This window comes from Canis lupus, chromosome 33, assembly GCF_011100685.1.
Source record: "Canis lupus familiaris isolate Mischka breed German Shepherd chromosome 33, alternate assembly UU_Cfam_GSD_1.0, whole genome shotgun sequence".
Lineage (NCBI taxonomy): Eukaryota > Metazoa > Chordata > Mammalia > Carnivora > Canidae > Canis > Canis lupus.
This window is the reverse complement of record NC_049254.1, coordinates 5,972,456-5,993,564: the sequence shown is the minus strand read 5'-3', so window position 1 is coordinate 5,993,564 and position 21,109 is coordinate 5,972,456. Positions and strand designations below refer to the sequence as shown.

Below are 21,109 nucleotides of genomic sequence, written 5' to 3'. Positions count from 1 at the left end.
TTAACTATGACTCTTACCAGCAAAAAGGTATAAACTTTTCTAAACTACTTTTCAAGGTCGTCCTCCAAAGCTTACTCAACCTCCACCTCCTCGGAACAGCAATGACTTCAAAAACACTACAGCCCCTCCAAAAATAGCCAAAGGTATGCTTCCTTTGTAAGTATGAGAATTTAGTATTCCCTGGATTTGTGGTATAATTTTCCATAAATAAAAGCGTTATAAAATATTTTAATCAGGTTGATGTAGATGAAAGAGTAAAGAAGTTTTAAAACTTTTTTCTAGGTCGAGCCCCCAAATTTACTCAACCACTACAACCTCGCAGCAACAATGAGTTTCCTGCACAGACGGAGCAAACGACAGCCACTCCCGATATCAAAAATACTACCGTAACTCCAAGTGTGACCAAAGGTATGCAGATCCAGAAATTAACTCCTGTCACGTGGTAGCATTTTATGTTGTTTGTAACAAATTTTCAGGAGCATTTCCAGCTTTCAAACCCTCAGTTTCTTTTCCTCTTAACTGTGTTTCTTAAGAATAGAAGAAACTTTTATTCCTCTCTAGAAAGGAAACTGATTGCATTGCTCTGATTTCTCTTCTCTGGTGTCATGTAGAATTGTTCTTTAAATATTTAGAAATGGCTGCTGTATTCTGGGTCTCCTCTTGTGATCTTTTCTCCCCACCACAGCTAAACACAAGGAGTCTCTCTTTCTAGAAATAATTAAAACCGTAACAGGTTAATTGTTGTTTGTTTGTTTGTTTGTTTGTAAAAACAAACCTTTTTTCCCCCTTTGGTTACAAATTAATTCGTTGAATAGGGAATTTGGTGGCACAAAGGGAAGAGGGGGGAGAAGAAACCAAGTTTTGATGAAAACTAAGGCTTTTTTTAAAAAAGTACTATGAGTTCATGTATTTATTAAAAAACTTTGGTCTTTACTTTGAAAATGTTTGCAATCTTAGTTTTTTCAGATTATAAAGATAAATGAAGTAGAATTTATTTTCACATTTTATTGGTGATAAATAAGGCATTAACACATAGGAAGCATAGTACTTTGATTTTACTAGTTGTTGCAAAACAAAATTTCAACTGAATTTGGAAAAAAATCATCAGTGTCACAGAGGAATGAATTTCAATGTTGGCAGATAAAGCATTTTTGAGACCGTGCAGAGAAGAGAAAGCAATTCATCCCGAGGTAACCTGTGCCACACAGAACTTTATTCATTCTCAGTTTTTAAAAATTTGCCTGATTCAAGATAACACACTCCAACTTCGCACATGTCACTTATTCCCGTATCTTCTAAGGTACATTCTAAACAGACCACTTTCTTTCTCACGCTGCTGGAAAAGCTAAAGAGAAGCAAGACTTCTTAGAGACGAGAGACCCCAGTGTCCCACAGAACTTACCGTTCTGTTCTGTGTGAGCAGAGTCCCGGACCACATGCCTGGATGGAAAAACCGTCATTTAAAAGTATTGCTCATCTTAAAATCTGATTATAGAATCTTAAAATCTCAAGACTAAAAGTGTCCTTGAAGCATTTTCTTCCATAGCCAGGATTCTTGTAAGCTTCAGAAGAATGACAAAGAATGCACAGGTCTTTTCAGTTAAAAGACCTCATGTCTCCTTCTCCCTGGACAGTGGTATATGGGCTTTTTATTATGTTTCAAACCTAAGGAGATTTTTTTTTAAACTTCCAATTAAATCAGACTGTCTACCTGAACGTGAGTGTTCTCTCTCCAGTTTCACAAATTTTAGGGATACTGCACATTTACTTTTCTGAATTCTTCGTGCTTTCTAGAAAGCCTGAGTCCTGATTTCTCTTTTATGTGCTCCTCCTTTTCCAGTTTTACATTCAGGCTGAGAGCAATGCTGGGGAATATCCTATCATGATCAGACTCGTGCCCCTGTAACTTCTTGACTCCTCTGCATGTGGAGCCCCAAGCACCAGCCGGCCGGTCTTTCTATTCTCTGGTCAGCCCATCTGTCTGTTCTCAGACTTCATATTTTTCAAACCCTTGACTCAGAAATTCTTTACTCACTCTCAGTCACCACTTCTACTTTTCAAAGGAGGTAGCAGGTAGAAGGAAGCTCCCTATTTGTGGAACTTGCCAATGCACCTGTGCCCTCTGTCCACACGTGGAAGGGGGGATTCCTAGCACTGGCCGGGGCGGGCCCGCCTTGCGCCCTGGTTCCCACCCATCCAGCTCCTCAGAGGCCCCTCGCCCTCTCCTGTATCCACTGCCTCTTTTTACGGTATGAGGGAGCGTAAGATGCTGTGGGTCAGGCCCCGCAGTGGCTGGCCCTTAGCCCCCAGCAGGATCAGTGGTTGCTGCTGTCGTCCCCGTTGCCACACTGGGGGCGCCAGGCTCGGAGGGAAGCTGATGTCTCAAATGACCTTCTGCAGACCATTTTCTGTGTCTGGGCTGGGACTTCCTTATCTACAGAAGGAGATAAGGGGATTGCGTGATCTCCTGGTGCAAGCTCCTCCTTGCAGGCCGAGCTTTCAATCTCCTCCTTGCAGGCCGAGCTTTCAATCTCCTCCTTGCAGGCCGAGCTTTGTCCTTTCCTGCCCTGTTGATGCACATTGGCTTTTTCATACTTAACTTTACGATGTTACCTTCCCAGAAGTATTTCCCCCACCAAGTTGCAATGTCATTTCCAGTGGCTGGATAGTGTTTGACTATGCGAAGGATACTATGATGCATTTATTCCCTTCCATTGTTGGGCATTTGGATCATTTCCAGTTTTTCGCTCTTTTGCAGCTACAGAAACAATCCACTTTAAAAATGCGTCTTTGAATGTTGTCTTAATTTTTTTCCCAAGAACAGACTCCATACGTGGAATTGCCACGTATCCCATATTTATGCGTACTGCCCCAAAATGAAACAAAGTATCATTTAAAGTCACATAAAAATAACTTTCTTGGCATCCTGTCTAGCATTACTCTTTTAAATATTTGCCAATTCGATGAGTGGAAATAGCATCTTATTCTTGTTTTAACTTCTGTTTCTATGATTACTGGTGAAGCTAACGTGTCGTGGTCACTCGCATCTTTTAATTGTATTGCTCATTCATCTCTGCTGTTCTGTTGATTGGTTTTGACTTGTAAATTCTGTAATATATAAATTACAGGAACCCTTTATATCAGATATTCAGAACTTACAAGTTTTTCATTTGTCTTTAAGTTTGTCTTGGTGATTTAAAAAGTCACGAAAAATTTTAAGTGTATGCAAAGTTGAAGTAAATAGCGCGATAGACTTCACGTTAACAGTCAAAGCCTCTGCCGTTAACCAAGACAGGCCCACGCTCACTTCATAAATAATGTGTATGGTATTTTCTGAAATAGAAAAGCTTTGAAGGATGATAGGGGTAATAACTTTCCCACTTGTGCTTCGTGACTCTGCCTCTGGTGTGTTTGCAGATGTAGCCTTGGCCGCGGTCCTAGTCCCAGTGCTCGTCATGGTGCTCACCGCTCTCATCCTCCTAGCAGTGTGTGCTTGGCATTGGAGAAGCAGGTTGGTACACAGAGCAGTTCGCCTGATTGATCCAGGAAGGGGTGTTTCCAGGTGTGAAATAGAAACTAAATATAGAAAGGGCACCTGGGGGGCTCAGGGGTTGAGCATCCACCTTTGGCTCAGGGCATGACCCCGGGGTCCTGGGATCGAGTCCCACATCGGGCTCTCCTCAGGGAGCCTGCTTCTCTCTCTGCCGGTGTCTCTGCCTCTCTCTCTCTGTGTCTCTCAGGAATAAACAAACTCTTAAAAAAGAAAGAAACTAAATATAGAAGGTGAAGTACTATCCACCTTTTTTGAGGAGAGTTAAGGTAGTTATTAAGGTAAAAATACATTTGTTTCATGAGTTTATATCTGATTTTAAATAATTCATTTTAATTTAGAAATTGGGAAAAATAGTTAATTGCACAATAAATTATATAGTTAATCAGGAAAAAAACATTTATTTCTCCTTTCCATAAAAAATGAGTATGTTCAGTAACACAGTGGCTAAGTTCCTTTATTGTACCAGGACCTGCTTTATGTGCTGGAAGATACACATTGATCAGAACAGCCTGCCACATAATAGGTGCTTAACTAATATTTCCTGAAAGAATCTGCATGAACTATCTCCCAGGTGCTTGGCAAGGCTGACTGATAAGGAGCCATGATATGGCTTCAAGAGTTATTTTTGAGGTGCTGGGGAGCACAGATGAGAACCAAGAGCATCATCTGAAGCCTTTCTGCAGGAAGAAGTAATCCTCAAGTTTGTTTTGCCTTAAAGAGAAGGTTGAAGGAAGGTAGAGGCCAGCGCAGCCTCTGTGCTTGAGTGGGGGTAGGCTTGGCCTGGGATGGTGCGGAGGAGGGACCGTGGAGCTGCACCTGGGCCTGGATCGGGAGGCTGCGGGGAGACAGATGGGGGTTCGCTCTGTAGGTGGGCCTCGCCCTGAGGAGGGTGGAGCAGATGGCCCGTCCTCAGACCCCCAGGGCTGGCTGGCCACTAGAGAAGGGGGAGGGCTCCAGGATGACCTGAAGTTTCTGGCTCGTGCAGTTAGACCCGTAGAGATGTCGTGAGTGGAGATGACAGAGCAGGAGGGACAGGTTTGGTGGAGCAAGAGCATGACTTGATTTGTTCACTGAAATATGTGAGCTCCGGCCTTGGGCTAGGGAGTGATCCTGTGCTGAGAGTCGGGCGGTGAGCCCCTAGAGCTCCCAGGCCGGGGGAGGATCCAGAGCGGGAGATGGTCAGCGGTGGTACTGACCGTACGGCGGGGGCCACGGGGGAAGCGGAAAGCAGCAGGAGGATCCTGGATTCATGGTCTCGGGAAGGCTGTCTGGACAGAGGGCCAGCAAGTTACTGTGAGAGCAGTAGGGAAAGGAGGGACAGGGGCTCTGGAAATGTCCAGGGCAGAAAGTTCCAGGTGCTCTTGGGGACCTGGGTAGAAGCAGTAGTAACAATGGGGACCACAGCAATGGCTCGTTTGTATAGACAATTAAAGCTGATTTTAGAGATTATTGTGTTTTACATGGTTCAATTCATTGTAACCTCAAAACCACCTCCAAAGCAGGTCCTGTCTCACAGGAGGAGACCGGACCTACATGACCTGTCTGAGGTCACCCCACCCACACACACAGCACAGCAGGGCTCGGGCCTGTGAACCACTGCTGCCCTGCGTGTGCGGTCGTCAGGCAGTCAGGTCTCGTCCACTTGGGTTAAGGCGTAGGAGGTGAGGATTGGGGAGTCAGGTTGTAGGGCAGGTGGGAGGCAAGTCCTGAGGTCAGTTCGGGCTGGTGCTTAAAGGACCCTGTGGAGGGTCAGATTCTCGGGACACAGGTGGAAATCACGCCTGTTCAGGACAGCCTGTTCAGGACAAAACGTCTGAGCTGCAGAAGTGAAGTTCTAGGAATGTGGGTAAGGGCTTGTGGGGTGGCTCAGGCGGTTAAGTGCTGCCTTTGGCTCAGGTCACGATCCCAGGGTCCTGGGATGGAGCCCAGGTCAGGCTCCCTCCCTCTTCACTCTGCCCCTCCTGCAGCTCATGCACGTGTACACATGCACGCTTTCTCTCTCAAATAATAAAATCTTTAAAAAATAAAAAACTTAAAAATAAAAAAAAAGAATGTAGTTGAAATTTCTAATGATTGGCTTCAGGAGGAGATGCATGAATGGGGATATGGAGAATAGCTGGGAGGAGAAGAATAATAAACAGAGCTGCAGCCTGCTGAATCCTTGACCCACGCTAAGCACGCCTGTTCTAAGCACTTTACGTGTAATAAATAACCTGAAGCTTTGTCACTTTAGAGTATATAAAATCTTTTTAGTACAACCTTTGGCTGATAATCAGACGGTTAATTTCTTGTCCCAGCCATATAAGGTGTCTAACTTCCACTTAGAATATTTTTGAGAATATTTTTGGTTTCTGTTTACTTTTAAGTCTTAGGATGATTTCAGGATTTTCAACATGTACCTAATTATTAAACCAGGCTTTTAGTGTTGGTTTTACATTCTAGTTTTTAATTAACAGCTTCAGCACCTACCATCTCTTCCAGAAATTTTACATTATCCTGTACTTTGGAAAAAAAAAAAAAAAAGACCTATTTTAAATCCAGCCAGACTTTAGAGTGAGGAAGATTTTCATGTCAAATAATAAAAATAATGTCTTATACTGGAGAAGAATTGTTTTTAAGTAGGAAAAGCACAAAGCTGAGGCTCTCTTGAGAAAGCCGCATTTGTGATATTGAGCAAGTCCTGTAACTGTCTTGTCCTCATTCACACACTAGAGTAATTTCTGCTTTCTCTTTAGCTTGCAAAGCATCAATTTGCACTAGATTTGAATTCTTGAGTCAGAACATGTCCTTTTAAGGCTCTTTGTAGATAGTAATCTTCATGGAGAGGAGGGAGGTTTCTCCTGGGTAAGATGCGTCCAGATTCTGTGAGGGGTGGACGAGGGACAGTCCTCTTCTTCATTGCCTTGGCCTCTCAGGCCTGGAGCATCCTGTTCTCACTCTGCCACTTGTCACTGTTGTAGCTTTCATTGACCCAAGCTGGGATGGCCATGGGAATGAACCCGGTGCAGTTACAGAGAACGTGACACTTTAAACTTCTTAGGGGCAAAAGACCACGGAAGAAAGAAAGTTGGGAAAAAGAGCAATGCGGAAGCACATGTGGGGATTTTTTTTCCATAAATTTTGTGAATCAGCTGATTTGCATAGTTTGTATTTGAAACCAAAACAGACCTAACAATAACTTTCCCATAAGAAGCCACGTGTCACCCATGGGTCTTTGATTAGATTGTTTTTGTCTACATACTGAGCCTTTCTTACTCCTTTATCCCTTCACCCCTTGAGTGGGAGGTACCTTGGGTAACAATAATTCTCTCAGGAGGTAGTTGTTTAAAACTCCTGGAGAGTCCAGAACTTGAATGTCAGCAGTGGCAACTTGGAAAGGCGAATGAAATAGAGGACCCTGCCGAGTAGGTCAGCAAATGGAAATGTGTACTCCTGACTAATTATTAACTTTAGTGTTTATCCTAACTTTCAGAGCTGTCTTACTTGGGAACTCACTGTTTGCTAACATGTTTTTTTTTTGTATTTTTCCAGAAAGAAAAAAACCGAAGGCACCTATGACTTACCTTACTGGGACCGGGCAGGTAACTCAGGGCTTTGCATCCCCTTCCATCAGAGGGAATCCACACCTTGCAGGTGGCAGTAGTGAAGGAGGAAAGTTGTCTTCAGGCCCACATAAACTCCCCAGCACTTGTGAGAACAAATGGTGTTCCTCTAACATTCGGATCATTTTTACTCTTCTGGAAAATCTCTTTTAGTCAACAAGTAATGAAAATAGAGGATTTCTTGGAACATGCGCTCTGTTCCGCTCTCCTGGGAAACCTGTGTGGTGTGTCCAGTGGATCTGTTTTTCTTGAGGAGACCGGCTCTCTGTGTGGCCTGTGTGAGCACTGTGTAAAGAGGTCGTGGTCTTGGTAACACTGTGTTTGTCCCTCTGCTGGGGGGTACTTTCCGAGTATAGTCTAGCAGTTGAGGAACTGTCAGGCCTGCCATCTCTGCCATGATGAGCTGTTGTTTTCTGAATTCCTACGCTGTGTGGCAGGGGGCAGGTGGTAGCAGAGGACGCCAGAGGCCCCCTATAGCGTCCTACTTTCCAGTCTGGCTGGAAATAGAAGGACTGGAATAGAAGGCAAAAGGGTTCACTGCTGTGACTAGGGTAGAAGAGACCACGTGCTGGGGGTAGAGTCTGTGCTGCCAACGCCCCAAGGTAGATCATGGGAAGCATTTCTTCAGAAAAACTTACTAAAAAAAACCAGCCTACAACAGACAAACAGGTATCTGGCTGCACTTTTATAGCAGTGATTTGCTTCTGTATATGCTTTTGATAGAAATTTCTACCATGCTCTGCATTGCACTAGACATCCTATCAAAGAACAAGAAACAAGCTTGAACAACTTACAGATTTAGAACAAGAACAAACTAAACCCAAAACTACCAGAAGGAAGAAAAACAAAATGAAGAATGGGAAAATAGAGAAAATTGGGTGAAACCAAATGTTCTTTGAAAAGATTGACAAAACTGACAAGCTTTTAGTTAGATGGAATAAGAAAAAAGATTCAAACTACTAAAATCAGAAAAAAGTGCAGGCATCACTATGATTCTAAAGAAATAAAAAGGATTAGGAGAGTATTATGAACAATCATATGCCAAAAATTGAATAACCTAGACGAAATGGACAAATTTCCAGAAATATAAAACCTACCAAGAATGAATCACAAAGAAATAGAAAATCTGAATAGAGCTGTAACTTCTAAAGAGATTGAGTCAATAATCAAAACTCAAAAAAGAAAAATCCTAACAAACATTTAAAGTAGAATTAAACCTTAAAGTTTACACACACACACACACACACACACACACACACACAAAAGCTGTTCACACCAGTAACTGAGCCAAGTAGCAGAATACAAAGCATGTTAAATCCGTTTCATTTCTGTGCACAGTGAACGATCTGAAATTATAAAAAACAGTTTCAGTTACAATTGCGTCAAAAAGAATAAAATACTTAGGAGCTCATTTAACCAAGAAGGTAAAAGACTTGTACAATACAAACTATAAAAATTGCTAAAGAAATTTAAAAAGATACAAATGAAAACACCTCCTATGTGCATGGGTTGAAAACGTAATATTGTTAACATGCCGGTACTACTACCCAGAGCAATCAACAGATTCAGTGGCGATCCCTATCAACATGTGTATGATATTCTGTACAAATGGAAAAACCCATTCTAAAATTCATATAGAATTTCAAGGGTCTCCAAATAGGACAGTCTTGAAAAAAATAAAACTGGAAGATTTTACAGTCATCAAAACAGTGTGGTACTGGCATAAATATACACCAGTGGAATGGAGAGCCCAGGGATCAATACTCATAAATATGGACAAATGATTGTTGGCAAGGGTGCCAGGACCATTGGGGAAATGACAGTCTTCAGTAAATGGTGCTGAGAACAATGGATGTCCATATATAAAAGAATGAAGTTGAACTCCTTTTTAACACCATTTGTAAAAATTAACTCAAAAGTGGGTGAAAACACCAAAATGTAATATCTTAGTAAGACTCAAAAAAAAAAAAAAAAAGGGACAAAAAACTTGATGACAATGGTGTTGGCAATGACTTCTTAGCTATGACACCAGATGCACAAATTTCAAAAGAAATAAAATAGACTAGATGCCTGGAAATGTAAAATTTTTGTGCATCAGCATATATTATCCACAGCATAAAAAGGCAACCCACAGAATGGGAGAAAATATTGGCAAATCCTGTATTGGCTAAAGGATTAACATCCGGAATATATAGAGAACTTCTAAAACACAACAACAAAAAACAATTCACAAATGGACAAAGGACTTGAGTAGACTTTTCTCCAAAGAATATATACCAGTGGTCAATAAGCACATGAAAAGATGCTCAACATCGCTAATCTCTAGGGAAATGAAAACTGTGAGATAACACCTCACACCCATGAGGTGCCTCCTCTCGAAACTGAAGACAGGAAGAGTTGGTGAGAATGTGGGGACATTAGAACCCTGTGTACTGTTGGTGGGAACATAAAGCGGTTCAGGTGCTGGGAAAACACAATGGCAGTTCCTGATAAAACGAACCGTATGATCCAGCAGTTCCACCCGACAGAATCGAAAGCAGGGTCTCAAAGAGCTACTTGGAAGTCTGTTTCCATAGCAGAGTTCTTCACAACAGTTAAAATGTGGAAGCAACCCAAGTGACCATCAGCTGACGAATGGAAAGGCAGGATGTTTTATTAGATACATACAATGGAATATTTAGCCTTAGAAAGGACAGATTTTCTGTAATAGGCTACAAGATGGATGAAGCTTGGGACATTACACCAAGTACAATAAGCCAGAAAAGACAAATACCGCATGGTTCCACGTGGGTGAGTACTTGTAGGAGTCAAAATCCTAAAGACCCAGAGTAGAACAGTGGTTGCCCTTGGTGGGGGGAATGAAGAACGAGGAGTTACTGTTCCACGGGCATCAGAGGTCTGCCTTTTAGTTTTACAAGGTTAAAAGTTACAGAGCTAGATGCTAGTGGTAGCTGCACAACAGTGTGAGCCCCTGACCTACGCTTAAAAATGGTTAAGATGGTAAATCTTATGTATTGTGTATTTTATCGCAATAAAAAAAAAAAAAAAGATTGAACATAGAGGCGGGTTTGTTTAGACGTGTTACAGAAATGGCTTCAGTGCACCAGGGTTTCTCCTGTAAACAGTGTCATCCTGTCACACAGAGGTTTGTATTTAATGGTCTTTCTTGCTTACAATCACCGTGAAGGTTGGTGGAAAGGAATGAAGCAGTTTCTCCCTGCCAAATCGGTGGAACACGAAGAAACCCCCGTTCGCTACAGCAGCAGTGAAGTTAATCACTTGAGTCCAAGAGAAGTCACCACGATGCTGCAGACCGACTCTGCAGGTAACTGTGGCCTTGGCGCGGGAGAGGAAGACCCCGCTGCAGGTAGCTGCGAAGTGCTGTGGGACCTGCGGGGTCTTTTAGCTTTTCCATATGTAGGAGATGAACTATCGGCTTGAGGTAGAACTACTTTTTAAAAGGATGACCTTGAGAGAGTCCTTTCTGGTGCCTTAGATGGTCTCCAGAAAACATGAGCATGCACTTCTCGTTAAGATTTTATTTATTTACTTCAGAGCGAGAGAGAGCATGAGCAGGGAGCCTGACCGGAGGCTTGATCCCAGCACCCGGGTCAGGGATCGTGACCTGAGCAGAAGGCGGCTGCTTAACCAACTGAGCCACCCAGGCACCTCCTATGAGCGTCCGACTCTAAAAGCTCTGGGCAATTTTATCTGTTTACCTGGAGTTTTGAGTGTTGTTAACAGTAGGAAAGACGGAGCGAGCCACAACAGTATTTATCCTATTAGTTTAGCACACATTTATTTTAAACGTCGTTCTATTTGAAAATACTATTCTAATAATGGAATTTTTTTTCACCGGTGAAACACTATTTGTAAATCTGAAGAAAATATATCAGCATTTTAAGATTTCATGAATGAGGCTTTATGGCATATTAATTTCTTACGAGATACAAGATCATGTTTTTAAGTTTTTACGTTGGTTCCGGTAGAGAAATCCATAGGTCTGTGTTGATAGGAATAAAAGCGCCATAGAGAGGTGTCCATTTTTGGTGTAAAGCTACGGCCGCCACCCCTAAATTGTATGATCCCTGTAGGACTGGGGTAACTTTTCTGTTGTTTCTGTGACGTCCACAGAGTATGCACAGCCACTGGTGGGAGGAATTGTTGGCACCCTTCATCAGAGGTCTACCTTTAAACCAGAAGAAGGAAAAGAAGCAAGTTATGCTGACTTAGATCCTTACAGCTCCCCGGTTCAAGAAGTTTATCATGCCTATGCCGAACCGCTGCCAATTACTGGGCCCGAGTACGCAACCCCCATCATCATGGATATGTCTGGGCACCCCGCAGCTTCCGTCGGTCTTCCCTCGACGTCCACTTTCAAGGCTCCAGGGAACCAACCCCCCCCAGTGGTGGGGGCATACAACACTCTGCTCTCCAGAACTGACAGCTGCTCCTCCGCCCGCGCCCAGTATGATACCCCAAAAGGCGGGAAGCCAGGTCCGAGTGCCCCGGACGAACTGGTGTACCAGGTGCCGCAGAGCACACAGGAGGTATCAGGGGCGGGGAGGGATGGTGAATGTGATGTCTTTAAAGAAATTCTCTGAAGGGGGTGCTGCTTTTTCTAGAGCATCGTTTTAAAGCACATGGCCTTTTTTGTGTTAGTGGTAGTAATATATAGAATGTATTACGTATCTGTCACAGACGTGGTGGGGAAATGTGATGACCGAGGTACAGGGAACTACTTACTAATCTTGCCATCTTGCTTTAAAAGTGTTACTGTGGCAGCTGCCGCTGCTTGCCTGTTAAATTTCCAACATCCTGTTTGTTACTACTGTAAAACACTATTTTTAATACAGAAAAAGCTCCCTACTATGCACTTCAAAGAAATTAAGAATCACTGAGAGTATTTATTACCAATGCTGCAGGTACGTTCATGAACTCCAGAGGTGGCTCTGTAAGCCAGACTGGCAATAACGCACGGTACTGTTCTTGAAATGTCTAATGGCTTGAAATTTTGCTTTGTGAAAGGTGGGTAGTGTCCTGAGTTCTCTTCTATTCCTCTATTTCTTATGGATTTTTTTCAAAAATTAGTGATAGTCATTGTTTTGATGGCAGTCGTACACTCACCTGTCTTAGGAAGCTCTCTGGGTGGAAACGGACTCGTAAGGGGCAGGGAGTCTCCACTTTCTGACACGCTGAAGAGCTTTAACACTTAATGGTGACTTGGATTCCTCCCTGCTCGTTCCATCTGGGGCCAGCCCCACTCTTGTGTCTATAAACTGTTGTGGGGTTTTTTTGTTTTTTGTTTTTTTTTGAGTGAGGCTTGCTTTCTCAGCCTCGTGACTCCTCTAATTTCAAAAAGCTCGAACAGCGGTTCTAGCCCTGCTCCCCCTTCGTTTGTTCCCAGGCGAGAGGCGTCTGCATGAACACTGTGAACAGGACCCCTTGCATTTACCACCGTGAGAAGCAGATTCCTTCCTCAAAAGTCCTAAAAATTACCTTAAAAAAAAGGATTCACCCTCTTTGAGATTTTCCTTTGAACTTGAATGTATTTTTGGTCAAAAAGCATTTTTAATTATCCACAGTGAGGTACTGAAAGCCAGCATGAATTCCTCAGTTGTGAGTGTGCTCACCTAGGGACCAGATGGATGTCCTAGTATCCTTGCCGGTGAATACTGAGGTCTTGTTCTTGATGCTTCCAGGCAACTTCCTCATCACCCATTTGCCCAGAACTAGCTTTAGATAAGTGACAAAGTCCTGTACAAGTGATCAGCCCATCGCATAAGAATCAAAATCTTAGGCAAGAAGAGCTGGCCCTAGGACTAAAACATATAATTTGACATCCCCTCTTCTGTAAATCTTAGGTAATTTCCTTTAGGTTCTAGCCATTACTTACAGCCTCTGCCCCCAGATTGTTTCCAGAATTTGCTAGATTTGCAAAAAGACAGTGTTCGTTTTGCTTGCCTCAGTGTATCTGTATCCTAAAGCACTGCTTTAAAAATAGAATTCTTTCTGCAGCCTCTCTGCCCTCCAGTACTGTGATTTTTTTTTTTTTTTTTTTGGTGTTACCTTGATTTGCCTTTGCTTTTCCAGACAAACTTTGAGGCATAATTTTATTCATTGAAAAAATATATTGTTTCAAGATATTTGAAACAAAAAGCACAGATGGTGAACTTTTATTAAGACACGAATGTGTGTAGCACAGGTATTAATGCAGGCATCCCCTTTCAGGTGGGAAGAGTAAACCAATTTATTTTTTTATTCATCCTCCATACATAATAAATAATTTCCCCAATCAAGGCCTGTTTGAGAAGCTTTAAGAGAAACCATTTCATTTTCCCAAAGATGCCTGTTCTTTTTAATTTTGTACACCTGATTTTTAAGAGGTCAATGTTTTCTTAAATGATGAACTACCAATGATTTTTATAAGTTTTTATTGCTTTTTATATTTTGCTTTCCAAATGAAGAGCTGAGCCTGATATAGTTCTGATTTTGTACTTTTAGTTCATTTGTTTTCATATTAGAGTTTTGTTTTTAACTACATATATCTGATGCAGCTTTGGAGACAATCAACTGAACATGTGAACGTAACTTTTTTTACCCCACCCCCGCCAAATTCCCTTAAATTTTTATTCTTTGCTTGAAACTGGTTTTTTGAATGAACTTTTTTCCTGTTAGCACAATTACAAAAATAGAATCAGACAGTGGTACAGCAGGTGCGGCCCTTATAAGCTTTCCTAAAATCACACTGACTTTAACTGTGCTGGTTCCTAAGGTCATTTAATAGTAAAGATATTGTGAATGCTGAGTTATATTAAAAGCTGCAACACTAACTGGATCCTACTGTATGTGCAGGGTCTAGTCCAGTTATTTAAATTCATGTTTCACTATTTGCACTTTGCATTGAACAATGGGTTTATCAGCTGATGCAGTGGTTCATGTAGAGAATTTATACAGCACTTGAAATTACGGTGTCCTGCGTACTCTTGCCCGCCCCTGCCCCAGCAGAAAATACACTCCTCTAAACCTGAAAGTGGCCGTAAGTCCGGAGACAGTGAGAAAGCCTGAACTTCTTTGCCTTGGCTCCACACTGACACCTGGAGAGCAAAAGGGCTGAGAAACACCAGGTCAGATGACAAGAACTACGAGTGAGAGGCGAAAACTTTTTAAACCCTTTTAAAGAGAAATCAGTTAAGCTCTACCTTTAGAAAACTGCTTATTAGCTCTGCTTTTCTGTTCTGAACTTGAAGTCCCTAAACTGCAAAAGTCTAGTAAGAGTTGGATAGTTATGAAAATACTGTTGTTTTTTTTTTTTTAGGTCAACTGGCACCGATTCTTATTTACTCCAATTTGTGACTAGGTTTTTTTTTTTTTTTTTTGGCACTGGGAAAGGTGAAAGCAAAACATATTGGAAATAAAAATGGCTTGAGTGTCAGTGATAGTCTCCCCGAATGTACTTTTCTTACCTCGGCATGTACTGTAGTCACTCGGTATTTGTATATGTTGCTAGAATGTAGATTGTATAAATAGTGAGATTTTAACGTGTTCATGTGTTTTTAATAAATTGTACATATGTATCGGGCTGAGAGTTTCTTCTGGCTTATGTGAAGCCACGCTGAGGTTTATAGCCTCAGCTCCCACTGTACAAAAATGCCGATTCCTCAAGTTGAGCATCCGCCAGATACCGTACAGCCATTATTTCAGTCCATAAACACTTGAAAATGCCACCTGGGGTTTTTCACTTTGCAGCCAGGACTGTCTTTGTACCCTGAATGAGTCCACCCATGGAATCCCAGCCGCCAGGCTGCAGCGTGCAGCTGTGTACGTGCGGGAACTTTCCACCTCCGTTACAGGGGAATCAGCTGAAGCCACGTAGACATGGGTTCAATCAACTACGAGGCTTCTCCCCCCTTATGCCGTGCTTCACGATTTATCCCAGTGGCTGCTCTCATATTTTGTCTCTGAGACTCAGAGGCAGGCTGGTTTTCAGGAACACCAGCAGTGTCTCTCCATGACGATTATCGCTCAGAGGATAACAAGTCCTTCAACTCTTACCTCTTCTGAGAGCTGTTCATTCCATCCCTCTTTGAGAAGAGAGACGGGCGCACGTTTGTTGGACAGGCTGGTTTTGACTTGTCTGCATCCAGCAGGACTCTTCTCTGATGCACCCTAGGTAGCCGGGTAAGCCTTCCCTTTGAAGATGGGATTTCACCGTGGACAAGTGAGATTTTTCACGAAAGGACCATTTAAATCCAAAAACAGCCTGAGGAGTCTGAAGGATTTACCTACTGTGCCGTATTCATCTTTCCTATTTCAAATAGTAAACTTCCAAATTTTAACATATTAAGGCAGGCAAAAGATGACGTTTAAGAACTGTCTCCTTGAGGTGGCCTAGCTCTGCTTCTTTGTATGAACTTTAAAATAATGCAGCCACCAGACTTTAGTAATTGCATTCCTAGGTTGTTTACTCATCCAGAATTTCACATGTAGCCTGTTTCCTCCACCTTAAAAACAAACACCTTTCATTTTATAATCTGGTTTACTTACAGGAAAAAAAGCTTAATGAAACCATTATGATCTTAGATTTCATAACCGTACCTACTGCTATGGTTGGGCCTGCTTTAAGATTCAAATCCGTTTCCTCGGGTTCAGTAAAAAGGAACTCGATACTTGCCTAAACCGGTTCCAGTTTGCACAATCACATGGCTATTCCCCACCAATTTACAGTAGCCGAATCCGCCACCAACTCTGTTCAGAGTTTGTGGTGGTCAAGCTAAAGCCCCTTACTTGGACGTCACATGCCCTCAGAAGTCAAAGATGAAGTAACTATTAAAAAAGATGTTTAAAAACACTTCAGAGAACTAAGGTTGTTTTAAAACCAACGCAATCAAAACTTCCCGGATATCTAAGCATATCTTCTTGGTTTTTATAAATTAAATATATTCACAGAAATTAAGCTGGTGGTTATGAATCACCAGGCAGCAACAGACTGACTATACACAATTTTTTGACAAGTGCATCCAACATATTTAAAAATAAACTAAAAATTGCAGTATAAAAATAAAACTAATACTCTTAGCATCATCTGCAGAGTCTGTAGGGTCAATCTTCAGTCAAGTTGATTACAAAGTTTTTTTCTAGAATGTCCTTCAAAAAGAGCTGTTCCGCTGTCACATTGTGATACGCATTCTAAAGAAGAAAAGTAAAATAAAATCACCATCTAGCCCAATCTCAAGATAGTAACAGCAATAGTGGGATATGCTATCTAAAAAGCGTCTGACTAAAAAAACTCAAGTGAACAAGTGTACAGGTCAACTTTTAACTTGTTACCTTTTTCCTTGTTCATTCCTTTGCTAGAGTTTTCCCTAAAGCCCACTGTTTCCACTTAAACTATCCCATAAAAGCACCCCCTCATATCATTCCCTAATCTCCCAAATCATGAAGTCAAACTAGAGACCAAAATTTTAAGTCAAAATGGGTTTGTCCTTTAAGCACCTGAAATGCATGTTTTTTAAAAAATAATTCAGTTCTAGGGATCCCTGGGTGGCGCAGTGGTTTGGCGCCTGCCTTTGGCCCAGGGCACGATCCTGGAGACCCGGGATCGAATCCCACATCGGGCTCCCAGTGCATGGAGCCTGCTTCTCCCTCTGCCTGTGTCTCTGCCCCTCTCTCTCTCTCTCTCTCTCTCTCTCTGTGACTATCATAAATAAATAAAAATTAAAAAAAAAATTCAGTTCTAGGGACACCTGGGTGGTTCAGCAGTTAAGCATCTGCCTTAGGCTCAGGGTGTGATCCTGGAGTCCTGGGATCGAGTCCCACATCGGGCTCCCTGCACGGAGCCTGCTTCTCCCTCTCTCTGTGTCTCTCATGAATAAATAAAATCTTTTAAAATAATAGTAATAATTCAGTTCTATTGACGATATCCTCATTTTCCTTAGGAAGCTGTTTCAATGTTCTGTTATTTAGATCACTAGAAATCCCACAGGTGCTACAGGAAAAGATGAGGGCTGAAGAAAAATGATCCTGAAGTATGTCCCACGATGGGGTGGGAGACGAGGTAACCTATGGTCTAACCCGAATAATACCACTTCCTCGGCGTATGTAATGTGTGGGGATGATGACTTAAGGGGACTAATTACATATGATATGTCCACATACTGTACAGCAAACCATTCAGATTTCCCTATTAAAAATGTAAAGATAACATTTTAGTCCTATCACTTGTGATATGCCACTAACCTCAGCTGGACAACAACTTCCCATCCAGTTAAAAACTCTCAGAGATCCAATCACCACCATTGATGTTTTCATTCAAAAGAAACATGCTCTACTCTAAATGTTACCTTTCTGACTATGAATATTCCCTCATGGAGTTAAAATGTTACAGACTTCTTCAATATCTACTTTAAAAAAAAAAAAAACACCTTTGAAAAACACAGCAAAAAGCTACATCATCTTCCCAACTCCAAATTTACCTTCTCCTTTATGGTGTTTGCAGTGCACAATCCTCTTAGATAAGGGTCTCTGTTCCATGGCCATGCTTTTAAGTGAATTTGAGATATTATCAAGAGCAAGCTGCCTAGGTGTAGATTTAAATAGTGCAGAGATGATGGCAATTAATAACTATGTCCTTTTCCCAAGGGTCTGAGGCCCACAGATTGGAATTACTGTGCTAGTGATGACCCTAGATTTGAGTCCCAGTTTCAGCTCGTGGTAGTTCTCGGTAGAGTTAAGCAGCTCTCAGACTCTCAAAACCTACTTCCTCAGGGAAAACAGGGGCTTTCCGACTCTAAAGGTCAAAGATTTCACCCACGTGTGTCGTGTGTTACCTTATTCATCAAAGACATGGTCGCGTTCCCATAATAGTGTAAAGGGCTCTTGAGGTCAGAAAAATTGTATTTAAAACCAGCAAGGTGAACTTCGTGACATATGTGAAAGGCCAGCGTGATGGCAATAATTCCTGTTGTTGGGTGTTTGGGTTTCTGGGGAGGGAAATGAAAAAAAGTGTTTTTAAAACTCAAACAAGATCCTTGTTTCCAAAGCATAGTTGGGTGACCTCATCATACAAAACCAGGACTTCTGAACACTTATTCAGATGAGAAATACCTAACTTCAACCCTCATCATGTCTAAGGCCCAGGCCCCGGTTAATTTCCTACCCCTGAAGAGCATATAAATGTGACTGAAATCTTAGAAAATCTTTCTGATACACCTCAACTGCAGTATTAGCCCGGGGGACAACTATCCAAGGAAGAAACACTGAGGCTCGAGGAGACGGATGCTGCTGCTACCCCAACTTTATAAAACATGCGGAGCCAAGCTTCCTGTACAAAAAGCAGCCTGAATTTTGAACCCGTACATGAAACGTAAGGTTAGTTCGCTAATGGATGGAATCACGGTAAAAGGCTTCATTCACATAAGCCTTAAAATAGATCGCTTTTATAATAATTTACTTCAATAACAAATAGTAAGATTCTAACTTCCATAGAAAATAAAAATTCCAGATGTAAACATGATAAAGTCAGTGGAGACTGGACCCTTATCAACTGAAAAGCCAAAAGGAGGAAAAAAAAAAAAACCCACACAAGCACCCCCATGAGAAGGCAGTAACAGATGTTTGACAGGCAGTTTTTAATTCTTACCAGGCTGGCCTTCTAGGGCAAAAACAAAACACATCTTAAACTCTTTAACACAGCAGTCTAAGGAGACTTCCTTTCCATTAAAGGTGTGACTTAGAGTCCATGGAAAGAACACAATGATTTTGAGAAAAAGAGAAAAAAAAAAAAAAAAAAAAAAAACCCAAGAAGCACCATAATATCAAACTCCAGGAGGCAAGCTCATCTGAAAACTGCCTTTTGCAGAAGCTTTTCTTTACCCCATGCCCTACTGTGAACACCGTAAGGCTTCACCATCTGCTAGAAAAGGAAATTAGTGGTTGGGGTTAAAAACCTGGGAGTCCTCCAACCTCCCATATCCCATCGCTTTTTCCCTCTTCTGTCCTTCTGTCCTCCACTTCCTTTCTTCGTACCTTAGAGTACTTCATTCATCATCATAATCACTCCCTTACAGAGACCTTCCATTTTGTGCACCTCTCACCCACAGAAATAGATTATCCCCTGACGGAATCTTAACCCTGGCTCAGTCTACACCCGAGCAGAACAACGAGCTAAGAGAATGACCACATGTGCCTGGGTACACCTGACACGCATGGCCAAAGTCTCGAGTGGCTGTCAGTATTCCCCTAGTAAGTTTCCATTCCTACCCTCCAACATGACCACTTTATACCTTTATCAGCTTCCTTCCTCCTTTGAACAGACAATTTAATCCTCATTTCACTAACAGAAAATCTATACCGTCTTCCCAACTCCCAACTACCTTCATCTTTACCTGTATTTTCAGCGCTCACTCCTCTTATGTGCTGGCGATGTCCCTGCTACCTGTGGCCAGCCTCTGCACTCGCGCTTTCTTCTTTCATCCCATCTCTTCTCTCCCAAGTCTGCTTCTACAGTCACCCACTTGCTCTCCTCCATTTCCTCTGCTGAATCCTTCTCTTCAGCATATAAACATGGCACCCATCTTTTAAAAACCACCACAAGAGCAACCTTCCTTGATCCTGTGTCTTTCAACCATTTCTCTGCTCCCTTTTCTAACAAAAGGCCATTGAAGAACTGCCTCCACTTGCTCATGCCCTGTGTTCTCTTTAACCTAGTTTAAGCAGGCTTTCTTTTTTATTCTTGTCCACATCATCAGGATGACTTCACGTTTCCAGAACCAGGGTTTGTTCTTTGTGCTCAACCTCTGGACAGCATCCCACATAACTGACCTCTCTGAAACACTGCTGTGTCCTCAACTTGGCTTTTGGGATGCCACGTTCTACTGGAACTTTAATCTAGTTACAACTAGTTTTAGCATCGTCTCTAAGATCAGGATCTTCCTATGCTTTTGGAGATACTACCTAAAATAAAAAACAAAGGGGGTATCTGATCTTACCTGGCAGGAAATAAGAGTGAAAAAAGGCATAAAACATACATTCAGAAGCTGTCGTTTCCCCTCAAAATTACTAAGAAAGTACTTAAGTTGACCTTTCCTCTCAAAATTACTATGAAATAAGGCTTACATTTAAAACATTTATGCTTTTTGACTTGGGAATTCCACTTCCAAGGAGTCTTAGAAATCACACAAGTGGGCTGAAAAGCCCTATAATCCTGTGTATTTCTACATAATTTATAGAGGGGAAAAAAGATGGATTCAAGCAGAAATATCTATAAATAGGGGAATAGTTAAATGGAGGGGGGAATGGCAGAAAATATCCACGGTAGAAGTGCAATTATACTGAAGGAAAAATAGGTGTTTGTAAATGCATAGATGATAGTCTGGAAGGATATAAAAGGCAAAAAAAAAAAAAATACTTGTGGGATAATGAGTTACAGAGGGAAGAGAAGGATGATTTTCTTTATATGTATATAAAATCAAATCTATATTAAACAATATGTTTTTATATATATACACACACACATATTCCCTTGAACTTATTTCATAATAAGCATTAGAATCTAATAGTTCTAAAGTTTAGAATCATATTAAAAATTAAATCATATTAAAAAAAGATACCTGATGTGTGTTTATCTCTTTGGATTTTCCCTGATGACAAAAAGGGGACACCTCATGTCAAGTGAGCTATTATGTCAGTTTCTCAGGCCTCAAGTGAGAAACCCGTCTGGGCCGCCACTGGAGGGGCCCCTGGAGGGGCCCAGTGGGCCTCATCTTCTGGGGCATGGAAACCAAAGGGCTCCAGGAGTCCAAGTCAGGGAGACTGCTTTTAATTAAAGAATCTGGAGTTTCAACAACGTTTCCTCAGACTTCAGTGCCAGTGTCTCCTCTGACCACAGAAGTATGGCTACCTTGTCCTTCGTCCCCTTGGCTGAGATATTTTTATCCGAGACAGTTCTCTCGAG

General features: G+C 41.8%; 2 protein-coding genes across 15 annotated transcripts in view; one reads left to right on the top strand and one right to left on the bottom strand.

The window, feature by feature from the left end:
• The window catches only part of DCBLD2 (discoidin, CUB and LCCL domain containing 2), an 86,421-nt gene extending 71,685 nt beyond the window's left edge, over positions 1–14,736 (top strand). For 2 of the 3 annotated variants that reach the window (XM_038582560.1, XM_038582559.1), the window contains exons 11-16: positions 57–143; positions 283–408; positions 3,418–3,511; positions 7,085–7,134; positions 10,343–10,480; positions 11,290–11,759. In XM_038582560.1, the coding sequence (XP_038438488.1) occupies positions 57–143; positions 283–408; positions 3,418–3,511; positions 7,085–7,134; positions 10,343–10,480; positions 11,290–11,759 (965 nt within the window). Of the gene's footprint in view, positions 1–56; positions 144–282; positions 409–3,417; positions 3,512–7,084; positions 7,135–10,342; positions 10,481–11,289 lie in introns of all 3 variants that reach the window. The other variant, XM_038582558.1, reaches the window with a different exon arrangement.
• Positions 971–21,109, bottom strand: part of ST3GAL6 (ST3 beta-galactoside alpha-2,3-sialyltransferase 6) — a 69,338-nt gene continuing 49,199 nt past the window's right edge. For 6 of the 12 annotated variants that reach the window (XM_038582561.1, XM_038582570.1, XM_038582563.1 and 3 more), the window contains 2 exons: positions 17,985–18,137; positions 9,784–16,344 (listed from right to left, as the gene is read on the bottom strand). In XM_038582561.1, the coding sequence (XP_038438489.1) occupies positions 16,258–16,344; positions 17,985–18,137 (240 nt within the window). In that variant the 3' untranslated portion in view covers positions 9,784–16,257. Of the gene's footprint in view, positions 1,441–8,450; positions 16,345–17,984; positions 18,138–21,109 lie in introns of those variants that run through there. The other 6 variants (XM_038582568.1, XM_038582567.1, XM_038582569.1 and 3 more) reach the window with 6 other exon arrangements.